The sequence below is a fragment of the Fringilla coelebs genome, assembly GCF_963513975.1.
Source record: "Fringilla coelebs genome assembly, chromosome: 5".
NCBI classification, from domain to species: Eukaryota; Metazoa; Chordata; class Aves; order Passeriformes; family Fringillidae; genus Fringilla; species Fringilla coelebs.
Genome location: NC_140033.1, coordinates 6,789,514 through 6,810,820, shown reverse-complemented (window position 1 = coordinate 6,810,820; position 21,307 = coordinate 6,789,514). Strand labels below are relative to the sequence as shown.

Sequence of the window (21,307 nt, the reverse complement as noted above, 5' to 3'; positions counted from 1 at the left end):
CAGATGAAATCAGCTCTATTATTCTGTTAGTTTGCTTCTGGTCTAGTAGTATTTCCATCAGATTTTAATCATTGCAGAATCTGTAACCATCAGAGCTCCCATAATAAAATTGGATTCAGGGTAAAAAAAACCTATAAATCCTACTGTCAAAAGGAACCAATTAAAAGCCAGTAGGAGATTGCATCTGCTGGGACTACTTGTAATTGATGAAGAAGGTTGCAACGAGGCTGATAAGTACCTCTTCACAACAGTCAGCTCTTGTCTTACCTGAAATTATGGATGAAGCTATAGATGAGCTATAACAGAAAATAAGAATCCAGAGTCTAAAAGTGATAATTAAAACCACAGTGACAACAAGCAAAGTAAAAAACTTACTCAAATTACAATGACAAAAAAGGGATTTTCTCCTTTTTGTTGAGATAAAAACACCTGGGGGGACAAGAACAGAACTAATCCACTACAGTTGTTTCTACACAAGCTTTTCAGACATAGGAATTTGAAATCCTGTTCCAGTCTCCCACATACTCAGAGGCACAGATACATTTATAATTGTAATAGATTTATTTTGATACGTGAAAATCCACTATACTCTTTTTAAATTAGGTTACATCCATCTCAGTGCTTTCTACCACAATACTGTACAAGTTCAAATGCTTGTATTATAATAAAGAAAAATTAAGACAACATCATAAAAATTAACAGTTCTATAAAACCAAGTGACTTGAGTACAGCAGGAGCTACATATATCAGACCTAGCTGATCTGTTTTAAACCTTACCCACATCTGGCTAAAGCAAGAAGTTACATAAGCCATCAAAAATTTAACATCAGATTAGTATGGTCACAAGGGCAGCAATGAAATGGCCATCTGGAGAAAGATCAGGGTTCACTTCAAATTCTCTATGAACACAGTACTATTCCATTTGCTGAAAGCTTCTCAAACAGCTTTTCTCGTGTATTACTTTCCTGGTATATAGTATGTAAGAGATGAAGTATTTACAGGCTCACATATATTTTATATAAATATACATATATTTGATCAGCAAATATCTCATCTCTCCTCTGACTTCAGTGATTCAGCCCCGTTCTGCAGAGTAGCCATAGAGCAGAGCACTTCAGGGGAATGTTCCTGAAAGGTTTCATAGTAGCAGACACACTGCAAATTCTGTAGCACATCCATGTTGTTAATCTATGAAAACTCCTTCCCTAAAGCAGATTACAACAAGATTAGTGACTACAGGACACGGGAAGAGTTTTACCCTTTTCTCATTGAATTAGCAAAGCAAACCCCTGAAAACCTCCTTCATAGGACATAAGAGCTGAGCATTATTTGAGCAAGAAGGAAAAAACCCCCAAGTGTTTGGCAGGTGAAATTCCAGAAGACAAAGAACCATTCAATTAATGCAGTCCATAACGTGAATCTGCAGTGTGTCCAAATCAGGTAGAATTTCTTCACATTTAGGACATGAATAAATGGAAATATTCCGCTGCTCTGGCCAGTCTTGACTATTTGTTCCTGCAAGCAGAGAAGATAAATGATGAACTATTATATGATGCAATTTTGCTCTCTGCAGCTACTCAGCTGCCAGAACAACCACAGGGAAGCTGTCTGCAGCCAAGCAAAGCTGGTTTAACCTGAACCTGACCCCAAGGGCTGGAGAAGGTGCCTGCAGTACCTCTTTGGACAAGGTGAGGTGAGCGCTCCCGATCCGGCATCCTGGCTCCATGGCGACTCTGCATCTCTGCCAGATTGGTTCTGTGGGTAAATAAACAAGTCAAGGGCTCTGAAAACAGACTCCTGTCAACTGGTCATGCATTTAGATCACAACTGCTGCTCAGAAACAGGGCCTAGAAATGCCGCTGCTTTGTGAGATCATGCCACAGGTTTGCTGAAATCAGGGTCATGCAACTGACACCAGCAGCAGGATTCGGACAGCCACACACCTAGGGATCTAGAGCACCCTTCTCTGGAAAACTTCAAACTCTCAGCTGTTCAGGAAAAACTGCAAATTTGCTTTAAGTAGAAAAGCAAGTTATACCATAAAAAGGACTCAGTGTGCAGCTCATGTGAAATGTAACTCGATTCAACTACCACAGTACTCGGAACTGTGTGCTCACCACTGCCTCCTGGAGGAGCAGCAGATATCCCTGCCACACATGCAGGAAGATTAGCTGCAGATTCACAGCTAAAACTAAGGCCAAAACCCAAAGAAACTCACATGGATCAACAGAGAGAATTTACCAAGCATGCATCACCTGAAATGAAAACTTACTAAGGCACCCAACTAAGAACTAACACACTTTACAGAGATTCTACCGGCAAATTGAGAAGTCAGCCAATTAATTTTTTTTCTCCTTTTAAATTCAAATTAAGCAAGAAATGTCTGCAAGTTATTTGCCTTTCTACTGAGATGCTCACAAAAACAATGTTGGTCAACACCAGTACACAGAGTAACAGGACAGTGCAAAGGCCGTTCAGCCAAAGTCTGTTCTCACCGGCTAAGATCTTCAAAGTTTTGCTGCTCTTTTAGTAGGTATGCCAGCTGGACAGCCAGCTGCTCCTTCTCCTCATGGATCTTCTCTCTTGCTGCCCTCTCAGCATGGAAATCAGAACAATAAACCTCCATCTGATCAGAGAAATGAAATCAGGCTGAAAATTTGTAACTTTGAACTGTATTTGTATATTACAAGTCAAAATCACAAATCTGTATCATAATCTGCATCTACTCAAAACACTGCAAAGCCAAGACCCGCACTTCTCCCAAGGTGAAGGAGACCTAACGCTTTCTGGACTCTGTGAAAGATACTCTTAGTGTCTTACCTGGGACATAGCTATTGCCTCTGCTGTACAGAAGCAGAAAGCAGGCACATACAAGCAGTGAGGAGGTGATTTGACTGATTACACACACATATCTGTAGCTCAGATAGTGGAACCAGGCCAAGATACCAGTTCTGTGCCTTAAATGTGAGGCAAACCCTTTGCAGTCACTTAACACATGCTGGTATGAGTAAAATCATTCCTAAAACATATGCAATGATTCTTAAGCCAGTGGTTCTAAATACACATCTACTCTCAACTTCTGTTTGTTATGCCAGACTCCAGCATACACAGTTCCTCCTACTCTACAGAGCCCTAGAATACAGTGGGTAAAGGCTCTGCAGGTATCTTCAAGACCTGCCAAGTCAAACCAAGTAAGGGGGGTTAGCTTTGAAGTTGAGAAAACCTATTCAGCAGTCCAGAGTGAGCCATTAAATACCTCCTGGTTTCTGAATACTGGCTGGGGGAAGTAGCCAGTTAGTGTAGAAGAGCTGTTACCTGAGCACGGAGCACAGACATAGTTTCAAGGTCCTCCTCTTGCTTAGCAATTATCTGCTTCATTTCATCTATCTGGAGCTGCTTTGCAGCAAGGGCTTGTTCAGCCAACTCCACTTTTGCTGTCAGTTGTTCCACCACAGCTTTATCTACTCTATCCAGCTGCAAAGAAGAACTGTGATTACGAGATGAACTCTGAATATGACCCTCCTCAAAGTGAAAGTTTGCTTTTTACTCCTCCTGTCCTTGGAAAAGGTTCCCACTTTGGTCACCAAATGAACTTGGACTAAGACAGCAGTAGTGACTGATATTTCACCTTAAAGATTAGTTTTGAGCTTTCAAACTACACTGTATCAAGACATTAAAAGACAACCCCCTAGTGGACACTGTAAAAGACGCTTTCCCAGGAACAATATGGCACTTCCATGGTGCTTCAGTTCCTAACAAGACCTCACTGTGGCAGGCATTCTATTTAAGAATACAAAAATGTTTAGAGATTTACCTTCCCACATTTTTATAAATGATGCTGCAGGAACACTGATGTATCTATCACTTCTGTCTGAGGACTGGACTCTGCTGCACTGGACTGCAGATTAGGCCTTACCCAGAAAACACCATGGAAGTACTGATGTGTGGATAAAGTTTTCTGGAACTGACAGCACAGGATCTATGTTTATCAGAGCAGTGCTGCTATGTTGCGTGTAATTATGTAAAAGGGATGACAGTTGTTTCCTGACCAAATCTGATTCTAAAGATGTTCTCCCATCCCTTCCCCCTCACCCTAATTAATTATGATTTCTTCTTGTGATGAGTTTACCTCTTTGAGTTTCATTTCATCAATTTTTTTCTTTGCCTCAGTGAGTTCTGGAAGGAGTTTGCTATATGAATCCTGGAGGTTATTGTATCTTGTCCTGTTTATGACAAAGAAAGAGATGAAAATTTGAAACAATTATTTGAAATCTAAGTAATGTTAGATTACTTAAAAAAACTTAACTTAAAAAAAAAAAGCCAGTACCAGCTCCTTGCAAATCATTGTGCATTTCTGGTGAGAAAAAGTCATGCCCCATGTCTCAACATCTCTCTTCCAATGAGTTGTGTGCTGCTCTATCCATGGATTAAGTGCAAACCAATGTGCAACTGATTGCAAACCAATGTCCTTACTGATAATCTGCATTTCATATTGAAGAATCCATCACTCAGTTTTTTTTATATGAAGCTCACAAATTCTGTTCAATGTAACACCCTTCTTAGGAAGGCATCCAAGTCTTGACTCAGACTTCAGGTGAAGGAGAATTTATCAGAATAGTCAGACACAGACTCTGAAGACAATGAGCAGCTTCTGCAGCAGCTGAAGACGTGTCCTTCAGGAAGCTCGGCCTCTCTGAACAGCTTGGACTGACATTTTCACACTCCTTACACAGACTGCACATGAAAGGGAGCAGAGAGCCAAAGCAAACAGCCTCTCTTTGCCTCAGCATGACCACACACTTGACTCTCCTAGTGCAAACTTTATATTGTAGGGATTGCAGACCTCTTCATTAATGTCACTTTCCCAGCACTGCCGCCACCTGACTTGTCTCTGCCCTCCAAGATGTGTCCGCATTTACCCCTGCTAGTCAGTGGCACAGCTGTTGTCACTTCTCTGCTTCCTCTTGTATGTTACACCCAGCTCTATTCCACCTTGGACTTAATGATTAAAGGAAGATACAAGTCAGAGTTGACAGCTCAAGTATTCCTAAGTGAGGCATTCAGTAGAGGAAAGAATACAGACTTCTACTTCATAATCTACAAACACAGCATAGTTTCAAAGGGTACAGGACACAAAAGTAGTATTTTAGATTCAATTCCCCTTTGGCTGGCTTCCCTTGGACTTCTCTTCTTCACTGACAATACCTTCTTGGAGTACAAAGCCAAGTCATACTCACTTTTCTTCATGTGTCTTGGCTTGTTCCAGCTTGACCTCTGCCTGCATGCTCTCCACCTGAAGTTCCAGCTTCTTGATGGTGTATATTAGCTGCTGCTTCTCCTCCAATTCCGATGCAGCAGCCAAGCTTTTTCTTTCCAATACCTGGCACCTGATAGAGAAGAAAAAAAGGTTGATCTCTTCTGTTCACCTTCTCCTGATGGATTTTTCCCACGAGGCATATAGCAAAAAAGAACATTTGTATAGTTCACTTTAAAGGCTTATTTTGATGAAAAACAGGGAAAGATAAAAATCAGTCTATACACAGCCATCAGAAAACAAAGCTATAGAAACCAACATTTATTTTCTTACTATTTTGAATCTCAAAGAACTGGAATTTGACAGGAAACTAAGCAAAAAAAGTGAGGGTCTTGTAACCACTTTTATAACCTACACAATTTTCTTCAAAAGCCCAGACAGCTCATGTGAAAAGGTTATAACCAAGTCCCTTGGCTTTCTCCCCTAAAGCCAGAATAGGGATTGATTATGTGAAAGAGAAAACAGAAAAGATTTTTCTTCACATCATGAAGGGTTACAACCCAAATCTTATAATACAAGGCACTGAGGTTCTATTTGCAGAACTAGGTTGGCAGCTCAGATTTTCTGACAATTGCTGTATTTCTGCACTTCACCACTTACAAAGAAGGAGCACTCTTTAACAGCACTTCTATGAAACAGTTATTTAAGTTGATATTTGTAGAGCTGGTGAGTTTCCCAAGATGGGAGTTGTCATACAAGTATGTACTGAGTGTCATGACAGAACTTTTGCTCTTCTGAGCCTTACTTTTCTTGAAGCTTCTTCTGAATCAATTCTGCTTCTTTTAACTTCTCATGGGCTTCCTGAAGCTCTTTAAACAGAGCACAAACTTGCAGATTCAGGGCTTCTACTTCACTGCCAACCTTTTAGAGAAAAAAAAAAATTTCACATGGACAATTCAAGATAGTAAAGTTACAGGCTAAGAAAGATAAGTAGGAAGTCTCACTCTACAGAAAACTGCCTAAGTTAGCTTGCACAGTTACAGTCTATACTCAGTAATAAGGCCTCATCTACAAGGCTTCACAATTATTCCCCACTGCACCCCTCCATTGTTCCACTAAAGATTTACATTTTACCACTGAAGCAGGTAACATGAGCTCTGCTGACAGGAGCCTCTGAAGAAACACAACAGTGTACATGGAAACAGCTGCCAGCAGAAGCCCAAGTGCTGACCTCAGTGTCTACTTCAATGAGGAGTGTTGGGCCCAGGCTGTAACTCAGGCAAAGTGGAGATAAGAGCACTGGAAAACATTAATTAACTGAGACATCATCTGCTTTCCCTAGGAAGGGCATCTGACTGCAGACTGGTCTTGTTTAACCAACCCAGCCCTGCCCTAAAATACTTCTCCTGACCTTCAGAAGGGCACAGGTCTCCAGCAGGTCCCATAGCATATTTCCAAGTCCCATGCAGCACTTCAGAAACTCACATACCTCACATACAAGCACTCTTAGCTGCCTGTATTATGCAGTTGCACTGAACCAGCATGGACCTCCAAGGCTATGGGGTTGCACTCTCACCTCACACAGAAGCTTACAGCTGCTGGCACAGAAGTTTAAGCATCTGTCTGGAGCTGAATCCCAAACCCAGCACTCTTTCAATCTTAATTGAGAACATCAGGACTAAGTTTCTGCCTGGAACTGTGTCTCAATCCAAAATAGTTATACCCCACCATTGTAACCCCACTAAAAACATGAACAAGCCTAAAGCAGGTTTGAGCTCTACATTTCAAGTCTGTTTTACAGTATGCTGTCACTGGATTCTGATCCAAAAGCTGGCGTAGGCAGCAGTGAGGAAATTCACACAGTCTAGATGATTTCTGGAGGTAGAAATCATTGCATTTCTCTCTGCTTACTGGGCATGGCCAGGGCAATGTGGTATAACTGCAGTTATGCCAAGCCTCCTGAATACTTGGCCCCCAACCCCACCCCTTTGCAGTGGCTGGTGAATTTGGAACCACCTCTAAGATACATCAAAGTTCACTTCCATTACCTGTACAGGACAACTGCCCTTTGCTCCCTGAGTGCAAGTGGAAATCTAGACCCTGAGGTTGGTGACCTCAACAAGTCAGCTGTGTGTTGTTATATCTTGACTAAGGACAGGAACTTACAGCTTCTGAACTCTCTTCTTCCTGTTCAGTTTGTGTCCCACTCTCCAGGCAGTTTCTGGTCTCCTTCTCCAGCTTTGACAGTCTGGAAAAGAGAAGGGGCCAATAATGATAGATTTGGCTTATGCTTCAGGTGAGACTGTGACTATACAAGGATTTCATGCAAGTGATGACTCTCTTTGTAACATCACAGCCACAAAATAAATTACAAGGCAGAATGGAAACCACAGACATACAGGAAGGCCTGCAAAATCACGGGAGTTCTTGAAGAACAGAGGACACTGTGTACATTTAATTAAAATGGATGTGTAAGTCTGCAGGTGTGATGAAGATCATGACATTCAGTTCAAAGGGACTGATCTTTGGTACAGTCCAAAATTGCCAGCTCTTTGGAAATAGATAATTCTGTTCATTGAATCCAGTGATTACTACTGTCTCTGTTTTCCTGTGGTATTTTCAGGGGCTGAGGTTTCTAAGAATCGTTCGGTTATGGCTCATTACCTCTTCTAGGAAGACCACATAGAAGCAATTACTGTGACACCAACCTTTCATAGTAGATAATGTCTTAGTGGGGATCTGGAACTGCTTGGGGAATTGGCCACTCCTGAACAGTCGTGCTGATTTACACCCACAGAACTGGGCTGAGACAGACTAGGAAAGTTTGTAATTAAACTTATTTTAGACATTTCTAAGGAGCTTTTGCAAGCTCACACACTGCTAAATGTAGCCTGCCAGTATCATGAGGAGGACTATAATCCTGTTTTAGACATAGTGATTTGGTTAAGGCCGCACACAGAGATGATTCATCCAAAGCCAAATAACTATGGAGGAGTGAATGGAGAGAACAGCCTCAACTAGTCATCCTATCTTTCTGAATAACCCAGGGATAGTTCAAACCCAAGAGGAAATGGGTAATGTGCCTTGATCTGTGGCACTTCAGGAAATGAAAATAAAATCCCTTGAAAGAAAACTGTGGTTTATGCCTATACGGAAAACCACAAAATGTTCTTACAACCGAGTGCTCAGGAAATTCCCCAGATCACACTGATATTTCAGCTTGTTGCTGATCATTCAGAGGCTTGGTAACTGCAGCAGCTCTGAAAGAAAACAGCTCCAAATGTTACAGTGCACCTACTTCATACCTCTCTCTGTGATCCTGCAGCTCCTCCTCAAGTTTTTCCCTCTTCTGAGTTTCATTTCTAAGGCTGCAGAGCAGCTGGCTCACAGTTAGCTCCTCAGACTCCAAATTCTTCGATTCATCTGCAGATTTGCTCCTGCTTTAAACCAAACCAGATGTAAATAACAACAGTTACCCCTTTAGCAGCACACTCCCTTAACCCTAATGCTGGAATCCAGTCTGAGAGGCCACCAATTCACACAGTACTGGAAAGCAGTGCTCTGAGCAAAGGGCTCATTCCCAATTGCCAAGAACCAAGACCAGTACCCACAGCCCCTGTGAGTGCAAATGAAGGGCACAGGCAGTCCCCTTCCAGCTGAGGGAACAATTTAGCACTTAAGCAAGGAAAGTGACAAAAGCAGTCATGGCAATACAAGACCCAGTGCACTTATTCTGACCTATTTTGCAGCCCTTTCTGCAAAGTGCTGCTGCCCGTTCCTACAAATGACTTTTTCTCGCAATAAAGCACGGAACATTTCTTATCTCTGCCTTGCTCTTTTATGGAAAAGAAAGCATATCCCAAAATGGTCATCAGAAATCCCTTTCTTGTTGAGAAAAAAATCTCTTTAACACTTTACCCTCCTCACATTCTATAGCTCTTTTCAAAATTGTACTTTGCTACCGCAAATTGAACCACAACAAATACAAAGCTCCAAAAAATAAGAAAAGTGATAAAATACTGTGTCCCATTATATGCATTTTTATGGCCATCTAGACAGAAAGTCAAAATTCCCAAACTGTATGGATGACAGGCAAGTTTGACTGTATATTTCAGAGTCTCAGCTGTAAAACAGCACATGTTAAAAGTTCTGCTTTTGTAGTTCAGAAAAGAAAGCAAAGCAGAGTCTTCTGTGTGCTTCTGAGAACTAGAAACCTCTGGTGAGCAAAATTTAATACCCAAAAGACAGTGTTCAGTCAGGATATTTTAAGTAAATAACTTTTATCAGGGGATTTTTAGTGCAGTTCTACCCTTACAGAAATAAATCCATCCTGAGTGGATCACATTTCATTGAACCTGTTAACAGCACCCGTCTAAAGTTTCAGCACTGGACAAAGACACGTGGTGACAGTGGAAATATTTTATGAGGTACGTATGCCCCCTGTTCTTGCAGATATGGCCCAGATTCTCCTCCAAAGGTAAGCAAGTTCACAGGGAATGTCTTCTCATAATCAGTGCTCTCACAAGCCACAACCAAGCTTAATACTTGCAGCTCGGTCTGTGGTCAGCAACTCTTTCAGTTTCGTCCACAACTATAACAACCTTATTTTTATTTTTTTTCCCTCCTTCAACTTCTTATCTGCATGTTGAGGGACAAGTTTCTCTGATACTACACTGAAGCACTGTTCTCCCTTGCAGTGACATAGGAGTGACAACATGGAGCACAGCTTTCTGGCCTGCTATTGTCCTTAGCATTTTCTGTATCCTTCCCTTTCAAAAGCAAAGGCACAAAGTAAATAAGAGTTCAGCCAAAACCATCTAGCTGCTAAACTGGGCAGTATCCAAAATGGAAAGTTGAACAGTATCAGATGTCTATGTCCACGAGGAGTAAAGGTTCAGCCAGGGGCAAGAAAGTCCCTTGTGTCCTGGAGCTGATGTAAAGATTGAATTTTGAGAAGTAACCTGAACAGAATGCTGCTACCTTAAACCCAATAACCTGAAAAGTGAGGACTGTATTGCACTATGTGTCTACACCATCATGAATACACTTCATTCCAACCACACTCCAACAGGGTCAGATCTGAAAGACTATAAGACCTCTGACTCTTACCAAGACAAATATAATTGGGTAGAGGACAGATATTAGATGGTCTCCAATGATCAGGAGGGAAGAAGTCCCTGCAGCCTCTATCTTTGTCTTTTCTGTTTGGCCTCCCTTAAAAGCCTGAAGAGTTGGCAAGTCAGAATGTCCATAAATGCCTGGCCAACTTGCCAGAATATGCACTCCCTCTTGTCAGCTACTAAAAATTGGAAGGAAAAATGCCAGAGAGGAAAAATGCTAGGAGGTTGAGCTACTGCAATGGAGGGGTGCAAAGCCAAAGAAAAAGAGGATTTTCTAGTGCATTCCTCATAGAAAGAAATTCTCTTACACTGAAAACAAAACCCAAGGCAGAAGTCTGAATCACACATATCTCACAAGAACCTACGTACATGAAGACAGCAACATTACTGGGCATTTCACCACTATTCTCTTGATGTTCCTTTGCAGTTCTATTTATTTCCCCTTCCTAGGAGAGAAAAAAACACTATTAGCTCAGTATTTTATCTAAGCAGAACAGCAGGACTTTATTTATTTGTGTTAAGGAATGAAGAAAAACAGGGAGAATTGCTATCATGGCAATACAGATAAATAAAAAAACTCCCACAGATAATCTTCATGTTTGGAAATTCTTAATTTAAATACTTCACATGCCTTTCCCTGTATCTCTTCCAGCTTGTAGAGAATAGAAACAACAATGAGATTTGCCCTTCTCCATGCATCAGCAACTTCCACAGCCACTCCTCCCCTTGAAGATGACTGGGCACACAGCAAGTCAATGGCACTGCAGGTGACTTTCAATATAAGCCTAGAGATCACTCTCCAGCCTCCTAAAAGAACCACTCTTCTTTCCTACTACAAACCCCACTCCTTGACAAACTCCCCACTCCTACAAACCCCAGTTTGTAGCCCAAAGGAGAATCCTTCTAGCAAATAAAAAGGAGAATGCACCCCTACGTTTTCTCTGACAGCTCCAAACAAATTTTAATTACATTTTTTAAATTTCTTGTTGCACATCTACTTTCCAGAGGGAGGATATGGGGGGGAGTAGAGGGGTAGCAGAGGCCTGCATTTTCACATTTCAGTTTGCCTGTGAAGATTTTCCAGATACAAAAACAGTAAAAAAAGTACATTATTTTGCCTCTAGGGAATACTCTCTAGAGTTTTGCACTTAAGTTTTGTTTGCCTGCATCTCTATTTATCTGTCAGTAGCCCCATTTTCCAAAGAAAATTCCAAAGTAAGCCCCATTTTCCAAAGAAAATTCCCCATTTATGCAGATTTAACAAAACACAGTACTGACGTTCCCAGAAATTTCAACTAAGACAAGACTTAACATTTTTAACTACTGCAACAGAGGCTATCTATGAAATTAATTTGCTTAGAGCTTTAGAGTGGAAGGACAAAAACTAATTCCAAGTCCTTTAAGACACAAGTGCTCTACAACAGGTAATCTAGGAATGACATAAGCATCAAAGAATGACAGAATTTAGCCTAGCACCTGGTTGCAGGTTACTGTGTTCCTGTTGTTCCCTTTACTTACATTCATCCCAATCTCCACAAAGGAATCCTCTGCTGAGATGTTCAGCTTGACCTGCAGCTCTGAAATGATGGCAAGCAGATCTGCCTTCTCGGCCTGGAGCCGCTGCACCTGGGACTTCAGCTGCATCACTTCCTTCTCAGGAGCCACGCAGCCCTCCTGGGATAAACACACCCTGCATTAGCCAACCAACAGGGAACAGCAGCCAAGGAGCACACACAGCCTGAACATAACAGGGTCCTACATCCCTTCTCCTCTGTTCAGGCTTCCCTCAAAACCCCACAGGACAGACCCCTGAAGTATGTTCTGGTTCACTCAACAGCAAGAAGTCTAAACTGTGAAGCCAAGTAAATCAAACATTGGGCATCCCACTGCTGGAAAATATAGGACTGGTTCTCTGAATGCACACATAATATGGATGTAAATTTTTGCCTGAATCTATGCCTTTTGCTACCACACAGGGTATCAACCAACCTCCAGAATTATTGTATTTTTTCACCCATATCCCTATTCTTCTCCCAAACCTAACCAAGATCCAAAGAAGAAAAGACCAGTGGGCAGAGAACTTTCCCACACACTCCATTCTAAGCCTTTCCTCACCTTCTAGCTTCTTTGCACATTTCTATGTATAAACCTTCCCAATTCCTTGACTTTCATACAAACTCCTAGATCCCTTCCACAAAGTCTCTGTTCCTCAGAGATTCCTCTCCCCAAACTTCCCTCTTTCCAATCACAATCATCTCATTTTCCTTCTGCCTTCTTCCTTTCTCTAGGTTACTCAAAATCTTCTCTTAAGCCTCTACATAACCAGCAAGACTCATTTTTCTCTCTCCTTTAAATGGTGCTCCCCATTATGAAACATCTCCCTGTGAGTTTGTTTCTTCCTTATTTTGTAATCTGAGCTTCCACCTCCTGATAATGCCTTTAGTACAGCACATACCATCAGTGCAACTTCTGAACAATTCCTGAAGTCTGAATTATATCTAAGATATGATTATGCCAAATCTCCAAATTATCTCTGTGTTGACAGTGTCTCTCATCCCACAATACCACTCTGCCCCTCTGACTTGCTGCTGCCTCTGATTTTGTGCTTATACGGTAAGAGGATGCATTTAGAGTCAGTTCCAGGGAATGAGAGAGATTTTAGATTTCTCAGGCAGGCTGGAAAACTCTGGCAACAGCATACTTCAGGCAGTCAAAGTACAGTTAGCTCTACAACAGATAGAAAGATTATAAATCCCCTGCTTCCCCTAAAAAAAAAAATCCAGATTTATGAAATTCTGAACAATTTATGAAATCCTGAATTTTCCTGACAATCCTGAAACGCAGCTTTCAGTCTGTAAAAATCTGTGTAAGTAATACTTACACAATCACACTATTGAAACATTACTTTCTTCCCCCTTGCATCTTCTGACCTTTTAGCCAATTTTGATTTACATGCTGAAACATTTCTTACAGAGTTCCATCAAACAGTCAAGAGGAAAGGAGAGTCTACTAGTGATTCTGTTGAGAAAAAGGTTAATACACTCATCTTTCATCAGACAACAGAGAATCCACCTGGGTCTTGGAGGTACCAGACACCAGAACGCATCAGTTTGGCTCTGCATGAACTTCCTAATTAACTTTTCACATGACCATTTGGGACACAAAGCAGGTTTTGTTTTGATCAGCTTTGCCCACAGATGCCTTCAGTACCACCTGCAAAATGTTGCCTGGCTACTGTGCAACCACCTGCAACATTAGAAATGATATGTAACAGAGCCAAGGGCAGGACACAGAGAGAAAGCTCAGTCAGACTCAAATGGAGCAGCAGAAGCACAGATCTAATTTGACCTCAGTAAAAGAGCTTTCAGAAAAGAAGACTGATATAATAAAAATAGATGGCATGTAATTTATTTATTTTTTGCTTATTTACATGTCAACTTCTCCCTGGAAACATGCTCTTGGAAACACAGTACAAAAAGCAATTAAATGATCATGAGAGACAGATAATCTAACAAGTAAAGGGAAGGATAAAGTAAAGAGATATCCAAGAATACATGAAAAATTAGCAAGAAATGCCAGTTCTTATTTATTATGTAAAAAAGCTTGATTATTATTGTTTACTAAACGCTAACAAAAAAAGTATATTATCTCAGGTGTGCCATAATTTTCTGTCACTACACTCTGAAAGGCCTCACTTTATAAAGTAAGTCAGGTGAAGACCATTTCTTAGAGCTAAGAATAAAAATGGAGATATTAACAAATCTCCAAACCATCACACTGTGATGAATCCTAGAAGGGACTGAATGCTCAAGAGTTTCAATTCAAATCTAACCAGTTCCTTATTTACCATTTCAGCTCCTTCTTCTCTTTCCTTTAAGCTCTGAAGTTGCTGCTGTAGCTGTTCATTTTCAATGCACTTGGCCTGCAAGCACTGCTTTGCCTCCTTAAACTTTAACTCATAAAATTCTCGCTCTTCTTTCTGCTTCTCTCTCCAGGTGGAAAGCTCCTCATATCGGTCCTTCATAGCTTGGTTGTGCAACTTCATGGCCTCTAAATGGTAGCCAGAGAGAAGACATTGAATCACATCAATACTCTGTCCATGAAACAGCAGATTTCCACTACACTGAGCTCAGCATTCTTCAGCATCAAATGGGTTGGCAATAATTGGGTGTGAAATATGAGCCTCTGGCGTACCTTAAATACCAAAACTAAACTTATCATAGTCCCTTAGCACTATAATAAACAGCTTAAATCCACTGCTGAGATCACATGCCTACACTCATTGACTTCTTGACTTTTCCTAAACCAAGAAGCCAGAAGGATTGCTCACAAGAGATCCATGGTATCTTGCTGTGTGTGGTATTTACATGATCAGCCCAAATGAAACTGCTGAACTGAGCTTCTGAAACTACTGAGACTTGGCAGGGAAAACATCCTAGACTGGTGAATTACTGCATGGAAGCAGATGCTATCAAATCAAATGTCTCAAATATGCCCAAAAACGCTGTCCCCCAACATTTGATTAAGATTTGGTTAAGATTTGATTGCAAGCATTGAAAAAATATACCAAACAACTTACAGCCAAGTCCATTTCCCTGTAAGTAACAACGTCAGTATGTAACAGTATCAGTCTTGCAAAATGCTTACAAGATTTTTAGTCAGAGTCAGTGAAATTATTTTAGACATGCTTTTTTTTTAAGCAAGTAACTCAAAGCTGGTTACTTAAAAATCCTTTATAGTTGTACTTTCCAGTAACTTCCATTACATCCTGATGTCATATGACAAACTGCCCATGAATCCTTCAGGTTATGGAAAAAAATATAGTCTGGAGAATGATTCTGCAAGTTATGAGTTCCAGCAGCTGTAAATATGTCCCAAAACATTACCTTATTTAAGACCTTTTAGCAAAATACCAGACGTACTTCTACAAACAACTTTCCTGCTAGATTCCCATGAGACAGAAAAGCTGGACCACATCCAAAAATTACTCAGGAAGAATGTAAACCAGTGTAAAATCACAATACAGGAGACATGTGACTTCATGCTCTGCTGTCAAACAGTGAGATACTTCTGTCTTTTACATAGAAAATTCTCAGAGCCCCCAGATTTTGCCCTAAGCATTTAAAGGAAGAAATAACTGACACCTAAATTCCAGATCCAGAAGTAAATGTATCTCACATGAAGGACTCAAATAATTAGGAATTTTCAGGGAAGGCTACTGGTTTCTCCCAGATGTACCCTGCCATAGCCACCATTCCTTTTTGAAGTATGGAAGGTACAGTACACATCCCTCCTAATGCAGCTTTGGCAAAATGTTTGTAATGGATCAAACAGTTCTACAATACAAATCAAAAAAATCTTTTATTCGAGGCTGATGAGCAAATAGCACATCATAGGAAGAGATTTTTCATGTCACCCTCTAAAATACACATTGCTTATATATAAAACTCAAGAGCAAGCAAGTCACCCTTACATTGGGCTGTCCTCCCCCTAATCTACCACACCAATTCAATGTGGTACCAATTGTGCTACCAAATATCCTCTTGATGTGTATTATTAAACTGGTATTCTCACTTGTAGAGCTGTTTATACAGCAAATGATACTCAGCAAGGGCAGACAAGCACAGAATTCATACTCATAGCACAAAACAAACCCTTCAGAAGAGACTCAGGGCTCTTGCATTTCAAGACCAGCTCACGTGTGCATTCACCTTTTAACTCATTGTTCTCAGTGATTAGTTCTTTCATCTGTTGCACCATCTCTTCTGGGGTGTAGGTGTTAAGGGCTGGGGCTGCCATGCTGTCCACTCCATTTTCCATTTTACTCTTGGAATGCTCTCCATTTTCAGTAGGACGGCCCTTCGACTTGCTGGACATCTCGGAAGCAGCTGTTACAAGGTTTGCCAAGAACAAACTTTCAATTTCTTGCCCAATTATAATGAAAACATTACCACACACTCATTTTATTAACACATACAAGCCACATGCCTTGTCACAGCACACAGGCACCTTCAATCCCTCTAACCAACCCCTCTACACGACAGTACCTGTGAGTCTACATTAATCCTCCATGGGCCTAAAACACACGATCCCCAAGACGTCTTTCGGGCTAACCAACCCTTCCTCAGGAGCCCATTTCTCTGGCAATGAAACGAGACTCCCGCCTCTCCCGCCCCTTCCCATCCCTGACAGCACTCGGGCCCCGCCGCCCGCCCGGCCCTGTCGGCGCCCCGGCGCCGCTTTTCACGCCGAGAGCCCGTTTCCGCTGATTTTTAAGTTTCATTTTCGCTTTCCTGTCCCCTCCTCCCGTTCTCCTGCATACCCCACCGTGATGCTGGGAAGGCTGCGGCTCCTGCACCCGCCGCTACCCAGGCACGGCCGCTCCGTCTCTGGGCCAGACCGGCCGCCGGGAGCCGCGAAACGGCGTTTCCCCGCCTCGCCCTTCCTTCCCGCAGGCCCACCCCGGATCCGCCGAGTCACCGGGCGAGCCCGGCCATGGCGACCGCCACCCCCCGCTCTGGGCCGGCCTCAGGAACCGCGTCCGCACTCACCCCTCACGGCGCGCCCATGGCCGCTCAGCTGACGGACGGCCTGCCCGCCCTCCCCCGCCGTCCCCGCCCCCGCCTCCGCGGGGACTTCCCAGCGCCGCGCCTCCCGCCTCCCGGGCACGGTGCGCTCGCTTCCTGCGCGCTTCCCGGCTCCAGCCCTGAGGGCCGCCGGCCCAGCGGGCCGGGAGCCAAGTCCCCCATGGAGCTGCAAGGTGGCGTGGGGAGCGCTGCCCCTCAGGGGGAAAACTCCTGCGGGTCGATGAGATTGGAAAAGACCTCTGAGATCTTCGAGTCCAGTTTTTGACTGAGCACCGCCTTGTCAAACAGGCAGTGGCCCTGACTGCCACTTCAGACTTTCGTTTACGGTCACCTCCAGGGACGGTGACTCCACCACCTCCCTGGGCAGCCCGTTTCAATGTCGAATCACCCTTTACGTGAAGAAATTCCTCCCAATGTTCAGTTTAAACTTTCTCTGGAACAGCTTGAGGCCATGTCCTCTCATCCTGTCGCTGATTTCGTGGGGGCAGAGCCCGACTCCTCCCCGGCTGCACCGTCCTGTAAGGGATTTGTGCAGAGCGATAAGGTCACCCGAGAGCTTCCTTTTCTCCAGGATAAACACCCCCAGCTCCCTCAGCTGCTCCTCGCAGGACTCATGCTCCAAACCCTTCCACAGCTCCATTGCCCTTCCCTGAACACCTCCAGCACCTCAGAGCCCTCCTGAACGGAGGGACCCAGAACTGAGCGCAGCTCTCACCCCTGCCCAGTACAAGGGGGAGGAATGGCTTCTCCTGCCGTGAGGCAAAAGACGGGATCGAGAGGTGGGTGTGAAGTGAACAGGAGGGAGCGTTATTGCACAAGGCATTTTAGTGATTTTTAGGATCAAATCAGTTCGGAAGGGGTTTGCCATGCTGTGGGGATGTAGTCCATTAATAGTCAAACGATGTGGTTGGAAGCCTTTAAATGGCAGATTCCCGGGGTGGGGTTAGCTGCGGTCATTCACCCTGCGCAGCCCCAGCGCTTGGTCACTGTGCTTAGCAGGATGTGGGTCTGGGAGTTCCTCAACTTCCAGCTCTAAAGTAATAAAGCCAACCAGGACATTTTGGTTCCTTTGTTTACAATGTGAAAAATTGCAGCCGCTGTAGCTAAAATGTCAATTTCCGATGTGGAAAATACCAGTCTTTTATTAAATAGCCCCCATGGCTCGAAAATAAGCTCTTTTGATTTGAGAATGCTGCTTTGCCATGTCCTAGGAGTTGTGAACTGCCTGTTGTCTAATTAAGTTGTGCCCTTCCATGGGCTGGTCTCCCCAGCTGCCCTCCAAGTGCCACAGCCAGGGATTTCCCAGGATGAAGCAGAGAAGTAAGGTGCCCATTGGATGTTTGAATGGTGGACACTGGCAGGGAGGAGTCCTTTTACAGGTTCAGCATTTAAACAGGGCACAGCTTACAGATCTCCCAAGAAATAAAGCCAGCAAACACTTGGGACCACCTGCATGGCTCAAAGAACAGGTCTGATAGCAGATTTATTCATGCTGAGTCCATAATCCATGTGCTTTTTGCTTATACTGTTAATGAACAGAATCTGTCTCCTTGATGGTAGAATCAGATCTTCTCTGTGGGAGGGAATATGATTTTGGAACTGCTGTTGTCTCCCATCACTGCATCTGTGGCTGGATGTTAGACAGGAGTGTATGGGAGTTAGAGGGGCAATAAAGAAACCCTCTGAGAGGCTGAGGAACAGAATTACTAGCAGCTCATCATGGGTTTTTATTTGAGCTCTGAGCTAAGTTCCTGCAGACAGCAAGACCTTACTGCACATGCAGCAAAGAAAATTGAGTTTTACTTGTCAGAGGAGTTTAAATAAACATTTGCTATTTTTTTTTTTTTGCACTCCTGATAGCTGATAGCTGTTCTGTCAGTAATCCCAGGTCTGGTTTTAATACCCAGAATTAATTTTTGGGAACAGATCTTATTTAAGCCACAAATACCCAAGTTTTGGGGGAGCAGTTTATCTTTTCAGTTTGTGCTTCACTGCAAGTAAGATTTATGTATCTCACAATGCTTTGAAGAGATCCAAATGCAAGAATAGTCTTTGCTTGCAGTTCTAAAATGGAGGTGGGTTGCCTGGAAGCAGAAGTCATATGTCTGATTCTAATTGCAATGAAACAGTTTGCTTTTTAAAATCCAAAGAAAAATTAGAGTGCTTGTAGATACAAAAAGGAGATAAATAACCAAAGAGACTTTGTGAAAAATAAAAAATATGCGACAGTTTATTTACATGAAAGAAAAAATGGTTTCTGTCTAAGGAAGATTAAAGTATTTGCACAAAACACCTGTTGCACATCAGCCTTGTGGGAATACAAGGGATAAAGCAATTGTTTGGGCCCACCTATTTTATTCAGATATTTTTTCTCATGCGATGAATCCTTTTGTCCATTCTGCAGGTTACAGGTGACACACAGAAATGAAATGTGTGGGCTCTGTGTAGGAAGGAGATCTGTTCTGGCTCTCCTGGTGAGTGGTCTGAACTGTTGAGCTGAGTTAGGAGTAGCCCATCTCTCTATGCCGTACAGCACAGATAATAAATATTTGGAGGTAAAAGTGTCCAGCTTTCCCCAAACCACTCCATAACATTTGTTTGCAAAAAAAGACATCAGCCAGCTCTGGGTCTGAGGGCTCAGATCCAGTCAAGTTACTTAAGAAATTTCCTTGTGGCATCTGAGCCATGGAAACAGTCTTTGTGTACACCCTGACTCCCTAGCAAATGTGGGATAATTCAGTTTAGCTTAGTCTGAAATGATGAAGAATTGTGCTGAATTATCACATCAGTCTGGGCTAATATCTTAGGTATTGTTTTTGCAGTTATGTGGGAGCTGAGTCCTGAGACTCAGCCAAGGCTTGAACTTTGGAAAGCTTTGGTACAAAGAACACCTGTCTATGAATATCTCTATATAGATACACTCAGGGCTTACAATTTATCCATCTCTCTGTCTGTTGTGGATTATGTGGAACTCATGTGCCTCTGAATCTCTCCTGCTGGCTTTACTCTTTCTGTCTTTCAAGTCTCAGCATTGCCTTCTTGACTGTTGTTGCAGTATCTGCTGGAAATCCTGATTTTGGCCAGGATCCCATGGAAAATGTACAGACATAACCCAGAGACTGACTTCTCTGTCAGGACACAAGGAATATGCACTATCCTGGACACAAGGAATAGGCCCTATCCTGTCTGGATCATGTCCTCTGAGCAGCTCAGGTGCCTAAAGAGGCTTTGCTTTATTCTGCCACAGAGCTATCTGCATGTCTGTGGAGGAACTACTAACCTTGATTAATGCCTGGGCCTCTTGCCAGCATAAATGCTGGAGTGTTTGCTGTGACTTCAGATTTGCTGATTAAGCTTAATTTCCAGCAGACAGGTAATTTGAAAACACCATCAAGATATGTTCTTTGCAGGCTTTGAGCAGATTAAGTGGGGGAGAGGGGTTGTTATAAAGCACACCCAACTTCTACAGTCAGCAGTACTCTGTGATGAATGTCACCATAACCTAGAGAGAAGTAAGATGATGAAATGCATTCATTTCTTCCAACAATTAAGTGCTACCATGGCCTGGAGAGGGCTTAGAGCCAGCTGGTAAAATTTACATTAAGCAGAGTCAGGCCTTAGATTATAATCTACAGTAAAACAGCTACAAAGAGCATGAAAGTCAGATGTATGATCTGAATGTTTGTCTGCCACTGGCAGATGGTACTACATGTTAAATCTGGGATCATCATGGATTTTTGATTATCAGTCCAGTATTGAACCTATTGCTACTGATACTGTTCTTACCTTCCATAGGAAAATCATCAAAAAGGAAGTTCAGGAAGCCAAAAGATGACAGAAATGAAGTAGTAGGAAAAAAATGACCCAAGGTCCTGTTTTCAATCTAATAACCCTGCTGTGGGCAGGATATGTGAAGCAAAGGTGGTGCCAAAGAATGTGTCTAACTAGCTGCCTTTGGCCCATTGTGAGTTCAGTGCAGTGTGCTGTGTACCTCTTTCCTTCCTACATATAGCCAAATGGATAACTTCTTTTACAACTGCAGTTATATAACACTCCTGTGCAATGACACAGGAGAGTAAAGATGCTCTAGGACAATTTTTGGATGATCTAATACAGAGACTGCTGGCATGTAGAGAAATTGTGATGTCACAGGGTTTTTTTCCTAGATTTTTCCTTCCTCTAATGAATTGCAGTTTGATTGTGCCAAGTTGCTGGAATTCCTCACCAGCAGCTCTGATTTCTTTCTTGAAACAACTCATTCTGTCACCATTCAAAAATATTATCTGTAGTTTTATTTTCTAATAAATTTAGTTATGTGAGTCAAAATAGCAAACTAGCAAAAATAT

General features: G+C 42.5%; 1 protein-coding gene across 4 annotated transcripts; it reads right to left on the bottom strand.

Annotated features, from left to right (window-relative positions):
* Window positions 1–544: 544 nt before the first annotated feature.
* Window positions 545–16,969, bottom strand: OPTN (optineurin). Of its 4 annotated transcripts, none has more exons than XM_084205703.1 (14): window positions 16,926–16,969; window positions 16,086–16,262; window positions 14,222–14,424; window positions 11,893–12,048; window positions 10,744–10,820; window positions 8,560–8,694; window positions 7,421–7,502; window positions 6,060–6,175; window positions 5,238–5,387; window positions 4,130–4,223; window positions 3,316–3,474; window positions 2,496–2,626; window positions 1,676–1,755; window positions 545–1,515 (listed from the first exon to the last, which is right to left on the bottom strand). In XM_084205703.1, exons 2-14 carry the CDS (start codon window positions 16,249–16,251, stop codon window positions 1,394–1,396), a joined length of 1,671 nt encoding a protein of 556 aa, XP_084061829.1. In that variant the 5' UTR covers window positions 16,252–16,262; window positions 16,926–16,969; the 3' UTR covers window positions 545–1,393. The 4 variants fall into 4 exon arrangements, with proteins under 4 accessions (XP_084061829.1, XP_084061832.1, XP_084061830.1 ...); XM_084205706.1 differs by having other exon boundaries at window positions 8,560–8,691; XM_084205704.1 differs by lacking the exon at window positions 16,926–16,969 and adding an exon at window positions 16,697–16,838.
* Window positions 16,970–21,307: the final 4,338 nt, after the last annotated feature.

Excerpts from the sequence above, each read along its gene's own strand:
- OPTN (XM_084205703.1), bottom strand. The coding sequence starts at position 16,251 with ATGTCCAGCAAGTCGAAGGGCCGTCCTACTGAAAATGGAGAGCATTCC. Across the intron at positions 10,821-11,892 it reads TTGTGGAGATTGGGATGAAT|GAAGGGGAAATAAATAGAAC; the intron begins GTAAGTAAAGGG and ends TTTCTCTCCTAG. Across the intron at positions 7,503-8,559 it reads CTGCAGGATCACAGAGAGAG|ACTGTCAAAGCTGGAGAAGG; the intron begins GTATGAAGTAGG and ends TCTCTTTTCCAG.